At 47.7% G+C, this 23,137-nt stretch overlaps 1 protein-coding gene across 16 annotated transcripts in view; it reads right to left on the minus strand.

Moving 5' to 3' along the window:
• Positions 1 to 23,137, minus strand: part of hdac5 (histone deacetylase 5) — a 92,280-nt gene that overhangs the window by 20,889 nt on the left and 48,254 nt on the right. For all 16 annotated transcript variants that reach the window (XR_011183896.1, XR_011183894.1, XR_011183891.1 and 13 more), the window contains 10 exons: positions 14,481 to 14,773; positions 12,864 to 13,008; positions 12,311 to 12,419; positions 11,790 to 11,923; positions 8,780 to 8,911; positions 6,293 to 6,405; positions 2,747 to 2,881; positions 2,049 to 2,283; positions 1,169 to 1,386; positions 496 to 789 (listed from right to left, as the gene is read on the minus strand). Coding sequence is in view for 8 of the 16 variants with exons in the window: in XM_069185611.1 (XP_069041712.1) it covers positions 496 to 789; positions 1,169 to 1,386; positions 2,049 to 2,283; positions 2,747 to 2,881; positions 6,293 to 6,405; positions 8,780 to 8,911; positions 11,790 to 11,923; positions 12,311 to 12,419; positions 12,864 to 13,008; positions 14,481 to 14,773 (1,808 nt within the window). In the remaining 8 variants the exon portion in view is untranslated. The remainder of the gene's footprint in view (positions 1 to 495; positions 790 to 1,168; positions 1,387 to 2,048; positions 2,284 to 2,746; positions 2,882 to 6,292; positions 6,406 to 8,779; positions 8,912 to 11,789; positions 11,924 to 12,310; positions 12,420 to 12,863; positions 13,009 to 14,480; positions 14,774 to 23,137) is intronic.

Here is a 23,137-nt window from a genome sequence, read left to right on the forward strand (position 1 = left end):
TAACAAAAACTAGTAATCACAAGGGGAAAACTGGAAACTCCTATGGTAATTCTTGTCTTTTTCAAAACACAGTCCAGGGCCTGAAATGTGTGCATCCTTGTGTAATTTCCTTTTGTATGGGAACATGTTGCTAAAACGGTGTCTGACTCATGTTCAATGGATCACATACAAAAGGAATTAATATTGAAATGTCTTCTCCATGTTCTGTTTACATAATGTCACATTACACAACAACCTCTGGTGAATACGAGCAAAATGTTCATTTTTGTTGCCAATGCCACAGCTTCATCTCCTGTTTGTTAAAGCTGATGTAGTTCTATACAGGAGGGAAACCAGCTCATTCCAAACTGGCCTCCCACACAGTGCAACACATCTCTATAGGGTGGAAGGCACATCAATGGCATATCAAAGGCGCTCTTCTGGCTATCCTGCCCCTTTCAGACTGAGAGCTGTTCTGACATCCCTGCAGGTTGTGGGCGTTTTGTGCCTGTGTACCTGGCTGTAAGGGATTCCCTGATCGTCGCACTCCTTCAGCTCGATGGGCTCCTCGTCCTCATCTTCCTCTTCCACCTCGCTCTCCGTGTTCTCATCCTTCAACGTGATTGGCTGCTGTTCCAGAGGGGGCGAGAGCTCCTCAGGCCCCTCCTCCTCCGTCAGCGTTGGCCCCTCCCCTGGCTCGGCCCCGCCCCCTCTGTCCTCCTGCATCTCGGCCGTCTCGGTCAGCTCCTCCTCTGTCTCCTCGGGGTGCGTGGGGGGCGGCCGGGGCAGATCGCTCCCCTTGGCTAGCATCTGAAACAGACGAATAAGTGGAGTTTGAGGAGCAAAAGGGGGAGGTGGCATTCAAATTAATTGATAAACAAAAAAAGATAAAAAAATAGATTGGGCACAAGGAGGAAGGGATTCATACAATGAAACATAAACCTCTCCATCTGGTACTTTTACATTGATGAATATGATGATGAAACATGTAATAAAAATACCATGAGAAATGGGAGGTATATAATCATCTGATATTGCACAAATATCGAGAATATTATCCAGAATATTCCCTTAGTTCTTACTCTCCCACAAATAAAATAAAAGATCCTGTTTTAGGCGGAGAGAAGAAATCCTTTCAGGATCCTGGTGACCCAGCCCTCTGCCCCAGTGGCTCTCCGGCGCCCCCTACCTTGTTGAGCTGGATCTGCTGCTGGTACTGTTTCTGCTTCTCCAGGAAGTGCTGGTGCTGCTGCTGCATGACGAGCTGCTGCAGGGCCTGCGGGCTCTGGGGCAGGGGCGCGGACTGCGTGCGGCTCAGCGGCCGGTGGCGGGGCAGCTTGTTCACCGTGCGCATGTTGGCGGACACCCGCTCGCCCGTCACCAAGGGCGACTGGCCGTAGATTGGCACTGCGGCAGAGAGAGGGAAGCGCAGCATCGCAATCAAGTCCTTGCCTTGCTGCCAAGCTACTGTAAAAGTTGTTTTTGCTCTACACAAGCGGGCACAAAATTCAAGGGTGGCGCAGTGGCACGTCAGTCAGCATTGCTGCCTCGCAGTGCTGGGGCCCCTGGGTTCAGTTCCTGGGGGTTCTGACTGTGTGGAGTTTTTTAATGTTCTCCCTGTGTTTGCAAGGGTTTCCCCCAGTTGCTCCGGTATCCTCCCACAGTCCAAAGACATACTAGTAAGTTAACTGAGACCTGGGAAAACTGGCCCTGGAGTGTGTGTGTGAGTGTGTATACCCTCAGATGGACTGGCGTCCTGGCCAGGGTGTACCCCTCCTTGCGCCCACTGCTTGCCAGGGGAGAATCCAGCTCTCCTGTGACCCAACACTGGACAAGTGGTTAGAAAGTGGCTGGCACTTTCAGGGTGATATAGGTGCTGGCTATAGGCTAGCAGCTATATCGCCCGAGGTCAGTTTTTGAAGAGTAAAAAACAAGGCTGTTCCTGAATGAGCCTGCAGGACTGGTGGAGTGGAGATGTCAAGTCTTCCCGCAGTGAGCGCCCCCCTGGAGGAAAGTAATACCCCTCTTGCTCCTGAATCCCAGCAGGGGCCCTGCCCTCGTGTTTGTACCTGCGAGCAGCGCGCTCTGCTGGCGGGCCTGTTCCAGCAGCAGGACGTGCTGGAGCAGGGATGAGTGGCTGTGGCTGTTCGCTGGGGGGGGCTCAGCGTCGTGGGGGACCCCGGGGGTCAGGCAGGCGGGCAGAGAGGACGTGCTGACGAACTTCCCTGTGAGGGCGCCGCCCTGACGCATGGTCTGTATGGCCTGCCGCTCCGCCTCCTGCTGGGCAGACATCTTCTGTGGCGCCTGGGCGAGAGAGGGGCACACACAGGGGCATCATGGGTAATTACGCAATGGCCAATCCGGGAGTGTGACGAGGCGGGACTGTCTCCACGCAACGCCTGAAAACTGCTCTCTGCATTGAAAAACTCCTCCATTCAGAACATTTACATTTCTTTTAAACAAACATTTAAGCATTTACAACAAACTATGTTGTGGACTAATCTTTCATCGTTAAATCTGTTCCGAAATGCAGCCCCCAGGCTAAATCGAAACTCACCTTCTTCCAGCCATAAAATACAACCTCCACACTTGATGGGGAGTTGCAACTGGGCTTAAGGAAGAAGGCTCCTACAAGTAAAACCGACATCAAACTGGAGATCTAACACAGGCTTTTAATGGGACATTTCCAGCTTGCAAATGCCACCTCAATTAGAGCAATAAACGTGTCCCCAGTGGTCAGGGCAGAGACTCCAGAGGGCATACTCACGGCGATGTGCGAGTTGGCAGCAGTGACAGAGGCTGGCAGGCCCAGGGAGATGTTGGGGAGAGACGGGGAGGTGTAGAGGCTGAGCTGACTGGCAGAGGAGTCTGTGTTCATTGTGTGATGGTGGGATCGCATTTGCTGAGAGGTGTTCAAGGGGAGACAAACACAGAACAAGGAACATTATGGCATTCCACACTGTGACCCTGCCAAAGACTGAGCGTTGCTGCCATATGTACAAATCATCAAAGCTCTCCCCATTCTGTGACGCTACATTTCCCAATCAACACAATTGTGTTCTATCTTCTTGAGTCTCTTTATATTAGATTTACTGGGGACATGCTTCAGATCCTGGCAAAAATGCTTGACTACAATAAGAAAAACATAGAAAAATAATAATAATAACAACATTTCAGTACAGTAAGCTAAGCTCTTTTATAACCTGGAAAAAATCCCTCCTTTTGTGTCTCAAGGAAAAGTAGGCACACAACTCTTGCATCCCATATTTGCCTGCAGTACTCCAAGAAAATACCAACCCAAATTTACATTTTGAAAGTTTACGCTTGCCATATAGACATAAGGGATTTTTTAAGACTGTGTATTCCCTGTTAAAACTCTCTTTACCTTTTACTTAGTTCAAATAAAGCAGCAACAGGAATTACACACTGATGAGAATGATTAGAATCCATTATCAGTAAGCCTCTTGTCCTGGTAAAGCCAGAGAAGATTAGGGCACAGGTTGGGACTGAGAATAACACAAGGGTCTGCTCAGCCCCCTAACCACCACAACATCGTGCCACAGTAAAGCACACTCAAATTCCCAACAAGCAGCTGGTAGATGTCGTTTTGAGGCAGAAAGAGGGAAGAGTAATTTCAAAGCAGCGATCAGCTGTTCAGCAAGCCTGGGTCTGTGTGATGCACATACGCCCCACCGGCGCAGTACCGTACATGTTGCGTGAGCTGGATGGCGCACGCACGGAGGAGGAGGTGAGAGAGAGACATGCCTGTTACGCAGGTTGTCAGCCACCAAGCAGGGGTGACTCAACAGGCTGCTCCCTGACAGTACGCCGAGGAAAAAAAAACGGAGACACTGATTGCAATTTACATTCCTCCTGGAGTTACAGCGTCTTCTTCTGGTAATGTCACGCTTTGATTTTCGAGATGATTAATTACACCGATCGACTCAAGCATTTGTCACGTAAACCAAAACAGCAAAGTGCAAAGACGAGACTGGGCTATTTCGAGCACTCAAATAGCCGTTTAATGAGTCGAGGTTCAGCTTTGGCATTATTATTATTTTTTCTGTTCTGATCCACTGACGGCGTTAAATTGGCTGGTGCTAGAATAATTTTCTCGCCGATTGCGACAGCAGATTATTTTTTCCAGCCAAGCAGCTTTCATTTATCCATCCCATGTGCGCGGGGAGGAAAAGTTTCCGAAGGGTGTAATTACTGGTAAAAGGAGAAATCCGCAGCAGTCAAACTCAGATGTCAGACAGGTTGAAGTGACTCACGCAGTTCATAACTCAGTGCCGCCTGCTGCTCTGACGAGCTTGTACAATCTCTCGCCCCATAGCCCAGTCACTCTGCGGCTCTTACACCTTGTGTGTTCATTCACATCTTGCCCATGATGTCAAACGAGCATTACTAAGAAGCTCAAAAAGGCCCAGATAGACAGTGTACTTACTGATAACAGATCTACTCAAAATGAGAGCTTGAATCAGTAAAGATGCTTGTTTGCATCTTGCCCACACATCATGGAAACACTCTGAGCTATAGCGTTACTCAACAACGACCAAAACTCTCCAAAGACGGGTGCAGTTACTGCCGAGGTCGGGAGAAACTGAGTAGGTTTGACTAGCAGGGCAACAGCACCTCCTGGGACAAGCTGGGGACCTGTTTGCATGCTGGACTTTCCCTTCCAGTCGATCCGGCTCCTCTACACACATTATGGAGCTCCCAGTATATGGTGGATGGCTCTGACATGTTCTCGTTTTCAGAAGAAAGCATGCACAGTGCTACGTGTCTTACCCTGCACAGATACAAGGGTCAGAATAGCCAACCCCAGCGAACGTAAGATTTGCAGATTCCAAATTGGGGGGCCGGGGATATCTATCCATCCATTTTCTATCCATTTCCTCCAACCTGATCCAAGCCTATCGCAGCAGGCACCAGGTGCAAGGCGGTGTACACTCTGGATGGGATGCCAGTCCATCGTAGGGCACACACAGACGCAAACACACACACTCACACCAGGGTCAGTTTTCCCAGAAACCAATTAATCCACCAGTTTGCTTTAGGAATGTGAGAGGATACTGGAGCACCCAGAGGAAATCTGTCCTAACATGGGAAGAACATACAAACGCCACAGGATTATGAAAATGTTATAAAAATAATGTGTGCACAAAAATTAGGAAAGCGACTTGACTCCCTTCCATAACGAGATTGTTCGGGAGCTGTACTGACTGTACTGACTGTTTTGTCACAAGACTGAATAGACAGGAGAAGACAAAGTTCCTTACTATGCTAATTTTCCTCACAGTGCAGCCAAAGACTGGCATCTGTTTCCCACTGGCGTCTTTTAGTTTTCTACAAATTTACAGCACGCAGTCTCAAGGTTAATACAACTTAGGATATGGGAAGAAATTTTTTTTTATACATTTGTGCTTCTTCTATAGCACAACCATATGTTCACTGATTAAACCTGAGGCCTGCTGGTCGGACGTTTTAGAAGAACCCGAAGGATCTCAGATCGAGTCTCAGCTCTTCCACAGGTTAACTGTGCAATGCCCTGAAAAATGAGTCTCAGCTCCGTCGGGCTCAGTCCTTCAGAGGGGGCATAAAACCGAGGTCCTGCTGGAAGAGGCTCTGCACACACAAGCTCTAGTCTCTGCATTTATGCCTCGCTAACAGCTCCTTTCCTGGATTTCCAGCACCTGTGTAAGAATGTCGAGGTGGGAGAAATGAGGAATGCTGGGATGCTCTGGAGCTGTGATTTCTCCTAAGCCTTCTCTGCAGCAGCTCATTCTGCAACCTCTCTCAGAAACCCGAAGGGCAAAAAAAAGGCTCGATAAACACTTAATAGAGGCACTGCGGATGACATCAACTGGGAGACGTGGGAAAGCTGTGAGTCAGCCTGCTTACGGATACCAGGGTGGGTTTTGTCTTCGGCGTGACGGAGCTACGTTGCCCCTTCATTTCCTTTTTCAAGGTTAAAATGGCCTCAAACACTGAAGTTAACTGCCTGCTTTTGGAGCAAGACGAAGAGAAGCCAGACATACAGCTAGCTCTCCAGCGACTCTTCTGCGTGGGGTGTTCTCCACTCACTTCTGGTTCCTTCTGCCCTCCAAACAGGGGGTTATCCCCATATCCTGCACACTAGTGCAAATGAGCCACAGTTCTTAGGACATACTCAAAACAACTGCCCAGATGTGGATATGCACAGATGCTGGGATGTGAGGAGGTGGAAGGAAGGACTGGGAAAAACTTCTCCTAAGGAATCGGGGAGCCAGGGCAGCTCTCTTGCCCACAGCAGGACACCGAGAGCTCTTACCTCAGCGTGGATGTTGGGCACAGAGCCACTGGATCCGTTCTCGGCGATGGCACTGTGGGAGCTGTTAGGGGAGCTGGGACCGGAGCCGGGGGCACTGCTACACACGGAGGAGACTGCAACACACAGAGGCAGGGAGGATCAGCGCGTGCCCACCAACACACCAGTACAGCCGGGAGACTCCCTCCACTGGGACCAGTCACTGGTCCCAGTTCCCAGTGGGAACTGCATGACTGGACTGTTGCCTGCATTAAAATGATCAACTCCCAAATACAGCAACATCAGGTCCTGTATAATGCAGAAGTCCCCTGGTTTTGTGTCCTCTCTCCGATTGGTGCACGGAGCACCTGTCCGAGAACCTTATTAAAAACCGGGAGGCCAGGTGAGCAATCATGAGCCCTCCCAGGTAGAATAAAAAGTATGCCCCTGTTCCTGGAGCCCTTCCAGACTGTAATCGCTACTCACTGCTATTAGTAGAGGGAATGAAAAAAGCAAGGTTTAGCAATAAAGTCAATAGGTCAGCTGGCTGGGGAGCCCAAAAGGAGGCTGACGCTCTTAGAAAGTCCTGGTGTCACAAATTAAAAAGGTGAAGTGTACTTTGAGTAATCTCGGAAGTCCACAAGCCCACGTGACACAGCCACACAGCTCTCCCCAGCGTCCTTTCCAAGAGCTTAGCAAAATTATCTGAGACCACGAGATGGAAATTCAGGATGTAAACCACTTAACTGTGGCCCCTAAACACATTTCTGAGGCTGAGCTCCTCCTGTCTGCGACCTGAATCTCTTGGTTAAGTTGATCTATTTTTAGATAAAGTCTATTTATCAATTAGAAAAAGAGCATTCAACATTTTGCATGCATGCAGGTCAATACACATACACAAGTATAATGCATATATAAAGTCCAAAAAGTAATTATAGGTCGTAGCATTATTTGCTTAATTACCAAGAAAGCTCAAAAGGTGAAATGTTGCATTTCTGCCTTCTACTTTTCAGTGCTGAATTAATCTTAACTTTTTCCTTGAACACACAATGAAGCAGCTCTCCTGTCAAACGTGAGCCAAGTTTAATAAAATAATGTACCTAAGTAGCAGTTACAATTTCTAAGCAAATTATTAAAGATACAAGATGTGCACATGCAAATGGTCATATACAAAATGATACAATACACAAACACACATATGAATGTCTATGTTGTACATAAAGGCATTTATGTAGTTGCTGAATTTAGTCATTTGTTTAACAAATTCCAAGGGATGAGCAACTGGGAACCCGAGCAGCTTCCTTTGAAATTTGTAGATTTAAAAAAAAATCCATAATTATTATTAGTTGCAAGGGAGTGTGTTGACAGTCTTGCATTCGTGGTGGGATTGATATCATCATCATCATCACTCTGACATGACAGTATTGCCCACCTGACCCACCTGGTCATTACATAACAGCAGACACACTAACTCAGGGTATCACACTCTGTTACGTTAACATTAAATGCTCAGAAAGAATGTGCAGTGCATACTGGACACAGTAAAGTCAATGAACATTCATGAAGATTTTACCATGAAGAACGTTTTTTTTTTCCCATATCTAGGATCATCTAGGATACCACTGCATTACTAATGAGGTGGGACTCCTGATGCGTGGCCCTACTTAAACACTGTGCATTGTTAAAAGTGGTATTGTGAAGTCTTTGGTCTTTTCAGCTTTTTAAAACCTGGGGAAAACTGAAAGGAAAGTGGAGGTTTCTGCTTTATTACAATGAGGATGATGTCCTCAGTGATAATACAGTGCTAGGGTGGTGTGGTGGCTCTGTGCCTTTGGCTGGAAGGTTGCCGGATTGTATCCCGCGGCCGGCAGTGGAATCCTACTCTGTTGGGTTCCTGAGCAAGGCCCTTCACCCCAACTGCTCCAGGGGCGCCGTATAAATGACAAATTCCTAATACAAGATATTGTATATGGCCAATAAAGTGTTCTTTTACAACCACAAGAAAACACCAGCACAAAATAGAGCAGACACAAACACCAAGGTGCCTGGAGGCTCTCAGTCTTCTGTATCAAGCAGGCTAATACCGGCTTCTAATGTGAGCATCTCCGATCCTCAGAACCTCAGAACTTCATCTCACCTCTAATCTCAAATATTCGATAGAGCCAATTATTTGAAATAAGAAATCAAACCACATGCCACTTGAAGCTTAATGCTAATTGAAACCTGCAGAAGGTCTTTCTGGGAATGGGACCTCCAAGACCTGGATTTGCCCATCCCTGGTCTATACCAGTAATTCATAAGTAACATAACAAAATGGGACAATTCTAATACATTTGGGGAAGCTGAATTTACAGGGCAGGGGTCTAGATCTTAGTTGTGAATGTTGTTCATTTTCCTTTGTAAACATTGTGTAATAGGCATCACAAGGAGGTCAGAGCGCAGGGTCCCCCATTCAGCTGCTGTGACTCGGAAGGGGGCATGTTCGCCCAGCTGTAGCGACCGGGGGCTCACCTGTGATCTCGATGGCTCTCTTCTTGAAGGTACTGATCACCGTGCCGTCCTTCCGCCTCAACAGCGGGCTGCTCCTCCGCTCCGCCACCTTCTGTTTTAACCTGGAGCGCACCTTCAGATTGGGCTCGGAGGCTGCGGGAGGAGGGCGAAGAGGGAGGCGTTGCTCAGTTGGCACAGAAATCACCACCTGACCAGCAGCCATATCACCCTGCAACTCGCGCCTGGCAGCTGAAGCAAACACTGAGGGAGAGTCTGCAATTCCCAGGCATTGCCCTTGGTAACCTGACCATAATACTGATCGAGCTCTGTGAAACGAATTAAATCCTGCAAATACACTACATGTGTGTAAAAGAAATTGCAATATTTCTAGTAACATCTAATTACATGTAAATGTGCTTGTAAATTTGCTCTGTTTTCTCCTGTCTGGTGGCTGAAATATCTTTTGAAGTTCTTAGAAACACCGATTACGCTGTCATAACAATTCCTCATGTAGACAGAGCATTGAGCAAGTAAACCGGTTCAGGCACTTGGAGTGGACTGTCCAGAACCACTCTCAACTTCATCAAGACGCATCCAGCACAAGACCCAGGGTGGTCCACGTCCTGCAGTCCTCTAGCCAAAGGTCTCTGGTTGGTTCAGTTCAATGAGCTGCTGACTGACCTGCGCTTCTCCAAAACCGGAGTTGGGACCACGGCCTTACCCCATCTAAAAATGTCTATAAACAAACCTGATATTTACATCTAGATCACCTGTACTAATAAATCACCTGCACGATAATAATACATGCATACACTTATATAGAGCATTTCCTGGAGCTCCACTCGAAGTGCTGTACAGGTAATGGAGACTCCACTCCACCACCACCAATGTGCAGCCCCACCTGGATGATGCGACGGCAGCCACAGTGCGCCAGTGCGCTCCCCACACATCAAACACTCACATAGTGCACATGATACACATTTTCACCGGTCTGAAAAGCGCCAGGAGTTACAGTGTGTGCGCGCTGGATGTGGGGGTGAGCAGGAGGCTGCTGAGGGCCCCGTGAGACCCGTGTGCAGAGTAATGAGACTCAGCATCAACCTTACTCTCAGTCATCACTCCGTCAATGATGCTGCGGGAGACGGAACGAAGTCTGTTAATTCTATTATATCGTATTAGCCTGATCTCCTCTCTCATGAAATAAAATAAATATAGAAAGGATATCAGCATGGCTTTCACGTCATGCCTGTGAGAGAGATCTGTGCATGTAACAATGACAAGCAGAAGACTCAGCCAGAATAGAAGAAGACTCCATATAATATGATTAGGTCTGGAAAATACACAAACTCATCCCCTACCTTATGTATAACCAGCATTATGGCTGGTTCCTAACTCTACCTTATCCCTGGTTTGAAGCTAAACACTTGTGAGTAATTGTGTTTTGTTACTCTCTACAGTTTATTTTGTCACAACTTTGTGCTTTGTGACTCCCTAGTTTAAAAGTCTCATGTCTCCGTAGTAGGAGGTGCGATTTACAAAACAATTTACAAACAGCAAAATTCTGATTATTACCTGTAGCTTCTGAGCCAATCTAGGTGCGGCTTAACAGGGGGCTTTCACACACTGGGGAGAACCAGGCCAGAATCTGATGGAGACTAGCTTTCAACAGAGCCAGCATCAATGAAACCAAGAAAGGGGGTTCTGGAATGGCTACTGATCTAGCCTACTGGGGGTGGGGTTTGGGATAAAAACAGCCAAGGGATCAACTAGAGTAGTACACTGCTTTTAAAAGAAGACCCCCGGCCTCAACCCTCTCCAGAACGCCCAGATTCCTGTCCACCCCTCCAAACACAAACTAACACGCCATCCAGATTGCTGTTAAGTCCGATTTTGCAAACAGCTCAGAATTACTAAATAAAATAGAGACAGCAAAATTAAAAAAAAAAAAATCAAGACAGCCCACGCTTATTCAGTCCTCCGACAGAAACTGTGTTTAAGTGCAGGGCTGAATAGCTCCTCAGTTGTACGCTATGCTAGCCTTTCAGCACAGAGGTAGCTGCACCTCCGCAGATGTCCCTCCCCAGCGTCTGAGGCTGTGACTCATCCTGACTCACACCTGCAGACGCACTCTGCGCTGAACACATCAGCCTCGGAACTGAGAGCGGAGATGCTGGACGCAACTGTGTTCACTCGCTGCTCTCTCTGCAAGAGCGTTAAGGCCAGTGGCGGTTTGAGGGGGCTGCTGGGGTGTCAACCTTTTCCCCCCTATTTTGCAAAGATCCCCTCTGGAATCCCCATCACCCCACAGTCCCTTTATCTCGCTCTGCTGTCACACAACGCCCCAGCTTCTCCGAGCGACATTGACGCAGACCTTCTTAGAATCACTGCTCGCATGCGTTAACAAACAGTGAGAAAGCAAGAGGCTGGCGGATCAAGCTTTATAAAGGCATGCAGAGCTGACGAAACAATAGTGATTCAGGGACTCCCCCCAGCAGGGAGGGGGAGGGATATGTGGTTGATAAAGTGTAAGGCCAAGTAATCCATTGTTCTCGATCTTGGGTCAATAACCCTTCTAAAATATATACTCAAGGTTCATATTTCCAAACTGGATGATGATAAAATATTTGTATTATTATTATTCAGATTTACCACTTGCTTAGAGAGATTTAGGATTATTTTATCCAGTCCACAAAAGCTTTTAAACTACTTAACTGAACTTGTTCAACTAAATGATCACTTGCTCTTCTAGATACCTAAGGAAACTGCAGGTTTCCTGTCCACTGAGAACTACAGCTGCAAATTCCCTCCTATAAGCAGCTGATGAATGGAAAAATACCTCTTCATCCTATAGCAGGCATGTGTGGGATCTGATCAGGCATGGTGAATGTATTCTTATGTGCTGCCTGCAAGGAACCCTGTATAATCATGAACTGCTAAGAAAAGATCCATCTCAGTCTGCATGCCAGAGCAACAGCGAATATATCAGAGCGACAGTGAAGGAGTTGAGGCCTACAGGGGGCGTCAGGCTCACCTGTCTTTCGTAGGGGGAAGTCGTCTTTGCCATCATAAGCACCCAGCAGGGGAGGAAGTTTGTAGGAAGGAGGTGTCCCGGGAGTGTTACTCTGGGGTGGGGAGCTCTGGTCCAGGGAGGTGTGATGGGCTCCCCTGATGATAAAATTGATGAGGAGGTAAAATAAAAATCTCCGCTCACTGCAAACACTGATATGCCTTTTCCCAGTCAATCAATATCAAGATCAGTAACTTTAAAGTTAGCAAGCTGGCATTGCACTGAAGACAAAGGCTTCAGATGATGATTTCAGAGAGGCTTCTCTGCAAATCCATTCTCCAATATGTTCCTAAAATCCTCCTTCTGGAATGTGGCCAGCAGAAAAACCAGCCTGCTATTGCTTAAAAAGCCTCGTCATGATTTTCTCCTGTATGACCAGAAGCTCAGAGGTAGGCAGGACAGTCTGTTCTGGCATTTGAAAAGGGTGAAGTAAATGAAGAAAATGCACTCATTCGCACTGGCTTGGTATTCATAAAGGCACATACCAGCATTTCTGGGGAAAGGAATGGTTGAGTCCACCAGATGAGGGTTCTTTGGATTTGCTGAGGAGAAACTCCTGCAGCTTTAACTTAACCTCTGTGCTGGCAATTGCACCTGTGCAGACAGACCAGTGAAGAAAAGAACACATCTACCATTAGAAACCATTAAACGCAGTCTTGCTCAAGAAGAGCCCCCAGAGTTTCCTGCAAGAACACAGTGTGCTACCATCAGGCATTTTTCCACACGCTGCTTTCAAAGGTATTTCTGTAATAAGCTGCTTTCCGAGAACCGCACATGGAAAGTAAAGGCATCTGCGCTCCAGTGAATATGTGTCTGTGGTTTAGCGTATCCGTGCATTAATGGGTTATTTATGTGTGCTTGTCAGTGCATTAGTGGAAATGCACCTGGGCTTAGTGAAGTACATCTCAGTGCGCTGGCCTGAATGTACCCACACATTAGTGCACCGGTCCACAAGTGCAGGTGTATAAGAGCATCTGCATGTCAGCACGTCAGTGATGTGTCTGTGTATCAGTGAGTTTCTACTTGTCAGTATCTTACTCTCTTTGCCCTTCTCCTTGTTCCTTAGCATGATGAGCTGTTGCTCCAGTCGCTGCTTCTCCATCTCCTCGTGTCTCTGCTGCTCCAACTTCCTCTTCTGCTCCAGCTCCTGCTGTCGCTTCGCTGCCAGGATCTCCTGCTGCTGCTACACAGCACACACACAACTCATTCACACTTCCACTTTCACAAGTGAAGTTTTCCGTGCATGTACTTTTGAGCTGGTGTGTTTTACAAGTATACCTGGCTTGCCTGCTCGAATGAGCTTCAGCTATACCAAAACAACATTTACTAAGTTACACAATTAGCAGATAACACAATATAAGCAATGAATACAATAAAGCAATAATGTCAAATAAGCAATATATACTTCATGGAAAAATGAGAATAACATGCTATATATAACACATATTAGTGAATAAATTAATAGGTATGTATTTAAGGAGGAAGAATGCAATTTGTTCGAGTGCCGTGAATTTGACATGACCTTAGCCTAATCCCAGCTCTGCTGCGGACTCCATGTGACCCCAAGTCTTACCCTGGCCCTACTGTGGGCTCTGTGTGACCCCAGTCTGGCCCTGGCCCTGCTAGGACTGTGTGTGACCTCAGCCTAGACTCCGCCCTGCTGTGGACTTGGCGTGACTTCCGCCAGACCTGCTACGGACTTGGCGTGACCTCAGCTCGGCCCCAGACCTGCTGCAGACAGCATGACCTCAGTCTGGCCCCAGACCTGCTGGGGTGTTGGCATGACCTTGGCCTGAACCCCAGACCTGCTGGGGACTTTGCATGACCTCAGTCTGGCCCAGACCTGCTGCGGAGTTGGCGTGACCTTGGCCTGGCCCCAGACCTGCTGGAGTCTTGGCGTGACCTCGGCCTCCCCCAGACCTGCTGCGGAGTTGGCGTGACCTTGGCCAGCCCCCAGACCTGCTGGGGTCTTGGCGTGACCTCGGCCAGCCCCAGACCTGCTGGGGTCTTGGCGTGACCTCAGCTCGGCCCCAGACCTGCTGCGGTGTTGGCGTGACCTTGGCCAGCCCCCAGACCTGCTGGGGTCTTGGCGTGACCTCGGCCAGCCCCAGACCTGCTGGGGTCTTGGCGTGACCTCAGCTCGGCCCCAGACCTGCTGCGGTGTTGGCGTGACCTTGGCCAGCCCCCAGACCTGCTGGGGTCTTGGCGTGACCTTGGTCAGCCCCCAGACCTGCTGGGGTCTTGGCATGACCTCAGCTCGGCCCCAGACCTGCTGGGGTCTTGGCGTGACCTCGACCAGCCCCAGACCTGCTGGGGTCTTGGCGTGACCTCAGCTCGGCCCCAGACCTGCTGGAGTCTTGGCGTGACCTCGGCCTCCCCCAGACCTGCTGGGGTCTTGGCGTGACCTTGGCCAGCCCCCAGACCTGCTGGGGTCTTGGCGTGACCTCGGCCAGCCCCAGACCTGCTGCGGTGTTGGCGTGACCTCGGCCAGCCCCAGACCTGCTGGGGTCTTGGCGTGACCTCAGCTCGGCCCCAGACCTGCTGCGGTGTTGGCGTGACCTCGGCCAGCCCCCAGACCTGCTGGGGTCTTGGCGTGACCTCGGCCAGCCCCAGACCTGCTGCGGTGTTGGTGTGACCTCAGCCCGGCCTCCTCACCTTCAGGTGCTCCTGCAGCTGCACCTCGTGCTGGCGGGTCAGGACCTCGTGCTGCTTCTGGAACTCGGCGAAGAGCAGCTGCTTCTGCAGCTCCTGCTGCTGCTTGAGGAGGAGCAGCTCGTGCTGCAGCTGCTGCTCGCGCAGGATGGGGTCGAGGGAAGAGAGGGCCACGCGGGGGTCTGTGCGCAGGTCCACGGGGCCCCCCCCGCCGCCCCCCTGATCGCCCCCGCCGCCCCCTCCCCCGCCGCCGGGGCTCTGCATCCCCACCGCCAGTGACGTCTTCACCTCCACTGCTGCCGAGACAGAAAATGAAGAAAAGGTTAAATTCTAAGATGTACCAAAGTCTGGATCAATGGGTCACTGGTCACACTGGGTCCCCATACTACAGCTTCTACCCTACGACAGTGTGCATCATAAACAGCCAACTGTGCAATGCCTCTGCACTTTTGACTTGGTCTACCATGGATTCTTGTTCACTACCGTCTATTTATGGACTATAGATACTATCACTATCATGCACTGTTTTGCAGTGTGCTGTCTGCACTGTGTGGTGCTGTCTGTTTTACTGTGTTGTTTGCTGCACTGTTCAAGTCTTGAGAGAATGGCAAGAATAAGGATTCCAATGAATCAACGATCAACTTCCCCATGATGCACATAGACAACCAAAACCTCACCTGTGGTCAATACGGATGTGTACTTGCTCCATAAAACAGACAGTAACAAATGATCAAGCACATCACAGATTACTGCCCTGTCCAAATAGCTATCCCTTTTGCCCAGCACTGGATTGGAACATGTAGAACTGATACTGTTCAACATGTGCCTTTAATTATTGGCAGACAAAAGTAAAAGAAAGTACATTCTGCACAGAGGTAGCCCCTACAGAGGCCAGCCTTGCGTCTGAGGACATGGACTTTGTCAGACAATGTTTATCAACAAATTCCCACATGTTTTAAACATGCTTTTGTGTATATTAACAGTCTGATGAAAAACAGAACTGATATGGACACAAATCTGGTAAATATTGCCTAAGGAAACTAGCAGAGGATACATAGACAATTCAGTACTACAAAGCACAGCAGAGCAGAGAGGGCAAAGAACGGCGGATCAAAAAGTCCCACTGAAAAATGTAACTTATTAGTGCTTAACACTTGTTAATGTGACTTTCTTTTCAATCGCCACGCACGCTTAGTCTGATCACACAGGTTAAATCTGTGGATTTTTTAGTTCACAAAGATTAGTTGAAAAATAAAGACAAGCCTTACGATGTGAACCGTGCCCATATAGATGGAATTCTTGCCATAACAACTAATGAACCAACAGGAGAATCGATAAGGAGCTACTGCACCAGTCCTGAGCCTCCCCAGACACCCTCTGCAAGACTAGTACTACAGGAAACACGAATACAGGGCAGGAGGGAAAGGGGATTTGCAGCACGTTCACTAAAGAGAGCAATTCTGTGATAGGGATCATAGACAAAACAGAGATCTGACATTCATTCTGGTCAACTTCATTTGCCCCCATAGCACCAAGCACAAAACCACGAGCATCCATTAAGACTACGACAGCGGTAAGGTCAGCCTGTGGCTGCGTGCAGAAGTGTGTGTGTCTGCTTGTACGTGTCCAGTCGCAGCGCATTCGCCTGCCTCCTGGGCAGCACAGAAGCAATTATTGAGTAGGAGAACAAGACGTCATTCCACTAATAATAGCAATAGCTATTGATACACAGCCTCAGCATGCGTGTTGTTTTCTGCCTGCTTATATAACCCAAAGACAACGAGACTCTAAAACAGCTGCAGCAGAAGACAATACAGCACCACATCTTGGTTTTTTTAAGACTACACAGCGGCAGGTGTATTTTCATTAGTAAACACCTAATCGCTGTGATCCAGGTGTAAACGTGTTTCCTTCATGTAATCCAGAAGATCAGGAGGTGCTTCTTGCTGTACAAACTGAATTTATGCTAAAAGCCAGTGTAATTTAGAATTCAGAAGTTCCCCAAACAATACACACGAGATCTGAAACAGGTACATTGTTTACAGTTCTATGGATCTGGGCTTTTGGGTCCGGAATTGGCATTCTGTCTTTTTTTTTTTAAACAGGACCAACCAGCTTAATTAAAGCACCAGGACAACGATTGAGCTGCAGTCCGTGTGGCGCACTCTCTCTGTTCTGATTGGTTTTCAGACCCATTGGCCACAATCACAAGATAGCAGGAAGGGACGGCAGGAACACATTCAATATGGGACATTATGTAGCCATTAAATGCATGTTGTTGCCAATGCACTTCTGCTGGTGTCTGTGTGTGGCCTGCGATGGACTGGCGTCCCATCCAGGGTGTATCCCACCTTGTGCTTGTTGCTTGCTGGGATAGCCCCCTGCTCCCCAGCACCCTAAATCAGTTAGAAAATGGATGGATGGATGTTGCCAAAGCATCCACCTATCGGGTTTTCAAACCTTTTAAATTCTGATCTCCAGGTTGCCACAGGGGCTCTGAATGGCTTCAGAGGTAGTGATATCTGATGGAGACTCTGTAGTTTACAGCGACCTGAACTAAACACAGAGACTAAACTATCCCAACTACCTCTCATCCACCTGCACCCTCCGAGAGAAGGGAAATCTCGCCTTTCAAGCTGGCAGGGGGAGGAAAGCACTTCAAGATGATTAATGAATACGAATGTATCCCCGTGGGACAGTGGTACAGCTTGAGACTGGGGCCTTGCCAAAAACAGAGTTTGCTGCATCTGATGCAAGCTACTAGTCACAGATGAGACCTTTGTGGTTTGCAGGACAATTGAGGCTCCTTTTGGTCAGGACTCTCTGCGCAATTCAGTTGTGAAAAAGGTCAGCAAGCAAAAGGCAAGCACCACTGTCCCACAGAAGAACAGCGACTTTCCTTAGAAGCACGCCCACATTGCTCCTCCCACTATCTGCGCCAAACCCACCAATCACAACCTGTTCGGGTCAAAGGGGGGAGACCACGCCCACACATCTTCTATCAGTATCGGCACAGGAACTTGGCTCATCTTCCTGGCCAGCCAGCGGGTGGCTGGCAGAGTGAGCAGCACCCGCTTACTCCCACAATGCCACACTAGCGTCGTCATCGGGGCGCTCCACGCTGGCAGCCAGCACCTGGGCTAACTTTCTATTCCAGGGGGCTCACGGACTGCAGCTTACCAACACAAAAAGAAGCCACGGTTTTATCGAGGAAGCGGAAGTCTTCATCCTAACGCTAATGCGATTATACTGTTATCAGGCATTTCCTAAAAATACTTCCAGGAGATTGTGGCACATAGGCGGCCTGCCAAGAGCCGACGTTAAGCTCGTCTTCTCCGAGGCCAGCAGTCAATACACTGATGTATAGCACAGCAACCACAGAGAAAAGTGACATCAGTCTCGCTGTCGCCCCAGGAAAATCAGAGTAGCCTTCACATGAAGCTTCAAGCACTACCTTTACTCCATTTATATCAGATGCAAAAGTTTCTGTTGGCTTCAAATTCATCTATGATATTCAATGGAAGAGGTTCATATACTGTGTTATCATGAACAGAAATAGGCCCCAACTAACACAAAAAACCTGCTCCTTGATCTTTGCACTGACCTTGTAGTTTTACTGTTTTGTATCAGGAAAGCACACAACATTTATTCGATCATGTCACAGAGAGCTCAGCTGCACCGCGCAACTGTGAAGACAGTAGGACTAGGGGTGGGAGTAATCTAGATTTTTAGATAATTACACAAAGTGTGGTTATTTCAAACATCCAGGAAGTGATTGCAGTTTTTCCCAAGTGGTAAAGAGACAGTTAGCACATTCTTTGCCAAAACTGGAAAAGGCTGTGAGGAAGGTGTGTCTCAGATTCACCATGCAAATATACAATCTACAAACCCCAAAATAACTAAAATCCCAAAATAGAGCCTTGCAACACAGGGCTCACAACACACAGAAGTCTGTTTTTAAAAAGAAAACACAGACAGAAAACTCTTGCGTGGTTCTTTATGGCTAAGCGGTGTTTACTGTTCTCCGATAAATACTGAAGCCAAGCACAACACTTAAAACATCTGTTTATTTCAAAAGAAACAGACAGCACGATGAGGTTTAGGAAAACTGCCGGGTAAAAAATAAACAGAAGGAAATGTCCACGAAGCCTTTATACTAGGACTTTCGGTTTCCACCCTTAACCAGTGGCAAATCTGCTCAGTAATTTGTCAGTTTAACCCCATGGCTTGGCAATGCATATAGCATGCACCAAATGTGTATTATCATCATTTTCCACATTGTGCATGCTTTAAGTCTTATGCTTTTTCATACCTTACTCTGTTTTTGTTGTAGTACATCATAGCAAACATTCACAAGAGTGGTTGTGGGAATGCATAGAGCTGTATGCAAACTAGCCCTCACTTAGTTACTTGAATCTCTTATTAACTCACATGGTCAATGCCATGTGAACTGGCAGCATGGGGACTTTCCCTTAAATGCTTTAGACAGAAAAATATCACTAATCATTAATGTTTCTTTATTAGCCCTATACAATTTCTTGCATTAGGAATTCATCTTTTCGCATACCCCAGCTTTTCTCCATGGAGACACAGACACAGACAGGGAGAGAAGCTTGGGGTCAGAGCGCAGGGTCTGCCATTGTACAGTGCCCCTGGAGCAGTTAGGGTTAGGGGCCTTGCTCAGGGGCCCAGCGGAGTAGGATTCCTCTGCCGGCCGTGGGATTTGAACCGGCAACCTTCCAGTCACAGGTGCAGATCCTGAGCCACAGAGCCACCGCTCCGCCCATTACAGAGCTTATGGACATGTAAGGGGCAATGCATTTGACAGGCCAATTTGAGAGCATTCTGGGATTCCAAAGACTAAACGCAGGAAGGAAATGCAATTAATAAACTGCAAATACTTTTACTTTGTGAGGCATTAAGGCCTGTCAAAAAGGAGGAAAAGGTAGATGGTATCGCACTTTGCTCTAATTTTCACTGCACTTCACAGAGGTGCGCATCATTTTGATCATTAAGTTGCACAAATGGCAATTTCTAATTGCTCATATGATTTGCCGTCTGTCACATACCTAAATTATCAGGAACTCAGACTGCAATTTTTGAATCAGTGTTCCACGGGCAAGCTGCACATATATCTTCTGACGTGCTTGAACAGGCAGCCCTTGTAGGTGTGCTTCCATATCAATGCAAACGTTGATGCAGGTGAATCCCAGGCAGTAATGCACTGTTTCATGCTGTGAACGTCCTGCCATCATGGGCTGTACTCAAACACAGCAGCCACATCTCCTCTTTGGCCATACAGCAGCATACATAAAGTACTGGCATCCAGCAGCCATAATAAGATTTGTCACTAATACCTGAGGACTCGTTCATACTAGCAAGGCACAATCACAGATCTAAGCAACTCATATAAGAATTCCATTGCTTGCATCTGCATCAGCATAGGCATCTAAATGACTAAATTTCACAGAACAAATTGGTATTCACAAATTCCAATTGCCATAATGACATGGGCATTCCATAAACTCCAAAAAATTATCATTGACCAAAAAAAAGGCAAAAAGCAATATTTTTCTCATTAAAATTTAATATCCAAGTTGTTGTTTAGAGGATACACATTTTGCGGTGTACCATTCTATTAAATAAAAAACACAGGCTAAAAATGCGAAGGTATGATCTGCATAACTAGGTGACCTGTTTGACATTTTAAACCTGCCTGTCAATCTCACCACAAAAAGCAATCAGAGCTGCTGAAACCACCAGCCACACATGTGTATATGCAGATATCCACGTTGCCAGAGGCCGATGGTGATTAAACACAAAGAAACCACCACCCGCCTCGAGTGCACCATTTCAGCTGAAGGAAATGAATGGGGGTGAAACTGTGAGAGGGATAAGAACACAGCTTAAGCGGTTTGCAGCCCCGACACGTCTCACGATGGCTGGGCAAGCCGAAAAGCACGAAAGGATCTCCGAGACGCGCACTCAGCATGGGAATCCTGCAAATCGTTTTGAGGGTCTGTAAGCCAACAGGCTGGGGATCACTCCCAGGCTCATCAAGGCAAGGAGATCGGTCACATTTACAATTCCTCTGCAGACCCCGCACATAAAGGATGCATTTATATGTCCTGCCTGGGTATACCTTACTCGCTCTTAAACCTGGGCTGGAAAAACAACTCCGATGCTTGCTTTCCAGGTTTACCGTGCAGAACAAGAAGCCGCAATCAGTGGACACAGGTATAAAGGCATGATGTTTTGTGGTCTGCTCTTCCAGCGTGAGGCTTAGAGGTTACTCTGTAAGTGTAATTCAGTGTTTTTTTTTTTTTAATCTGGCCAAATTTGCTCCTGCAAAACATCTCGACATAAAGAATTCATACAGACGAACAAGCCGCCGAAGCTCTGTTTCAAGAGGCTGTGCTTCAGATTAAAGAGTGCATCACTTCCAATTGACCTCAAAGACCCTTAGCATCTGCGTGACGTGAATCTCCTCCTCTCTCGCACTGGTTAGCACCCATTCGTCACCGACTGTGCAAATTGCTGCAGATCAAGGAAGAGCTGCGACAAACCTACCATGCACTGACGTGCCAGCTCATGATCTCTGCAGAACTAACTTTCACAAATGCAGTAAAAAAAAAAGAAAACAGGAAGTTCACAACTGACGTGTCAAAAGCATACAGACGGATTATGTAATGACGTGCGTGGAGGCTTCCAGAGAGTCAGGGAGAGTGAGGCAGAGATATTAATTGGACCAAAGCGGGCTCTGCAGAACCCACTCCAGCCTGATCGGGGCAGTGAGGGGACAGTGAAGAGCTCCTGGAAGTGGCACAAGGCTGAAGTTTACACAGAGGATTATCTCTTACTCCACAGCTTTATTATAATCGGCTGGAAAAAGCAGAGCTATAAATAGCCGGGCCTCTCCGGCAGCTGTCTGTATAAAAGAGAAAAAAGAGGAGGGGGGCGTGTTTGGGATGGGGTGGGGGGGGGGGGTGTGGGGGTGCACCTCTTATCTCTCTTTAAATGAAGACTGACATCAATGCATCAGCGGATGACGAAGAGCAAGAGGAGAAAAAAAACCCATCTGAGCACAGTGCTAGCCGCTGGAATCAAACAGGCGAGCTGACCTTGTGCGTCTATGTGTGCGCGCGAGTGTGTGTTTACTACACTGTTGTGCGCCCTACTCCCCCACGCGAACGCCAGCGGTCTTCCTCTTTGATCCCCCTGGACCGGTGGCGGAGGAGGGGATTGTGAAACAGCCTCCAGGGCTGATCGCCGGAGCCCAGAGAGGAAAGCGCCTCGATTACGGTCCCCTAACGAGCCTCTTCTCCAAGCGCAACAATCTTAATGAGAGAAGAGGCGGCCTTCATCGCCCGAGTGTGAAATGTTATAGAAAGGAATTAGCCGGCAATTGCTCCAGCATTAAGAAAAATATCATTTTTAAGCTTGTCATATTTCTGATATTTGCTTTTTATAATTGGGGGAACCTGTGAGTGAAAAATGAAATTTACTCATTAAGATGAAATCGTCAGATTCGGCAGGGGCTGCAGAGGCTTCTGTCTGTCATTCGACCAAAAAGTTGTGCTTAACCGAGTTAATTATTTTCTTGACTGGGCCACGTTTTAAAATCTTTATTTCAGGTCTTGATAGAGATGAAGATTTGAAAACACTTTTTTTTCCATGTAATTCAGCCCCAAATCCCCCATGGCAGTTTTCAAATGTGTCATTTTAATCAAATAATCATGCTAATTAGGGTAGCGTAAAAGCTTAGGAGGGGGGGGGATTGCTAGAGGGGCCCAGCTACTGTTACCCTAAAAATAAAATAATCCTGACATCCCCTGAGTTCCAATATCAGACGATCAAATTCCCCCCCAGCACTAGCCCTGCTGGACAGCCCTCAGTGGATCTCGCCAGAGGAAAAGCTGGGTCACTAGAGGAAGAGACAAAAAATCTAGGGCAGGCAATATCATGACAAGAAAACATCTCATTGTCAAGACAGCCAAAACTGGCAGGGTGACTGAGCAGGAGTGACATCAGAGCTGACAGCACATCGTGGCAAAAAGCCTCATTAGTCAGCACAGTGTCACTCTGGGGGCAGGGAGGCTGGTAGGTGTGTCTGATCACCCCCCAACACGACCACCAATACACAATACCCTCCCCCATCCATCAACAGTATGCAGCACACAGAATGGAGGGAAGACACCCAGTGCATTGTGTTCTTTAGGAAGTGCAGAGTATTGTAAAAGTGGTGTCATCCATCCATGCTCACCAACTGCTTTATCCTTAACAGGGAGACTAACCCAGAAAACATAGGGCACAAGACAGGAGTACATTCAACAGGACATCAGTCCACCACTGGGCACACAGTCAAGGAAACAGAGGGCAGTATCGAGACATCAGTTAGCCTGGGCTGCATGTCTTTGGACATTGGGCTGGAAACAAGAGCACTCAAGAGAAAATTCAGGCGAATGGGGAGGAGAAGACACAAACACTACATAGACCAAACCATATTCCAACCCAGGACCCTGGTAGCCATTAAGAAAACAGTACTATCTACCGTTAGATTGTGGCTCTGAAAATGGTCCAGTTAAAAAAGAAAGGAATATTATTCTAATTGACTTATTTCGACTGCTTTAACTTTATCGCAGGGAACCACGGGGATCTGC

The sequence above is a fragment of the Lepisosteus oculatus genome, chromosome 28 (genome assembly GCF_040954835.1).
Source record: "Lepisosteus oculatus isolate fLepOcu1 chromosome 28, fLepOcu1.hap2, whole genome shotgun sequence".
NCBI classification, from domain to species: Eukaryota; Metazoa; Chordata; class Actinopteri; order Semionotiformes; family Lepisosteidae; genus Lepisosteus; species Lepisosteus oculatus.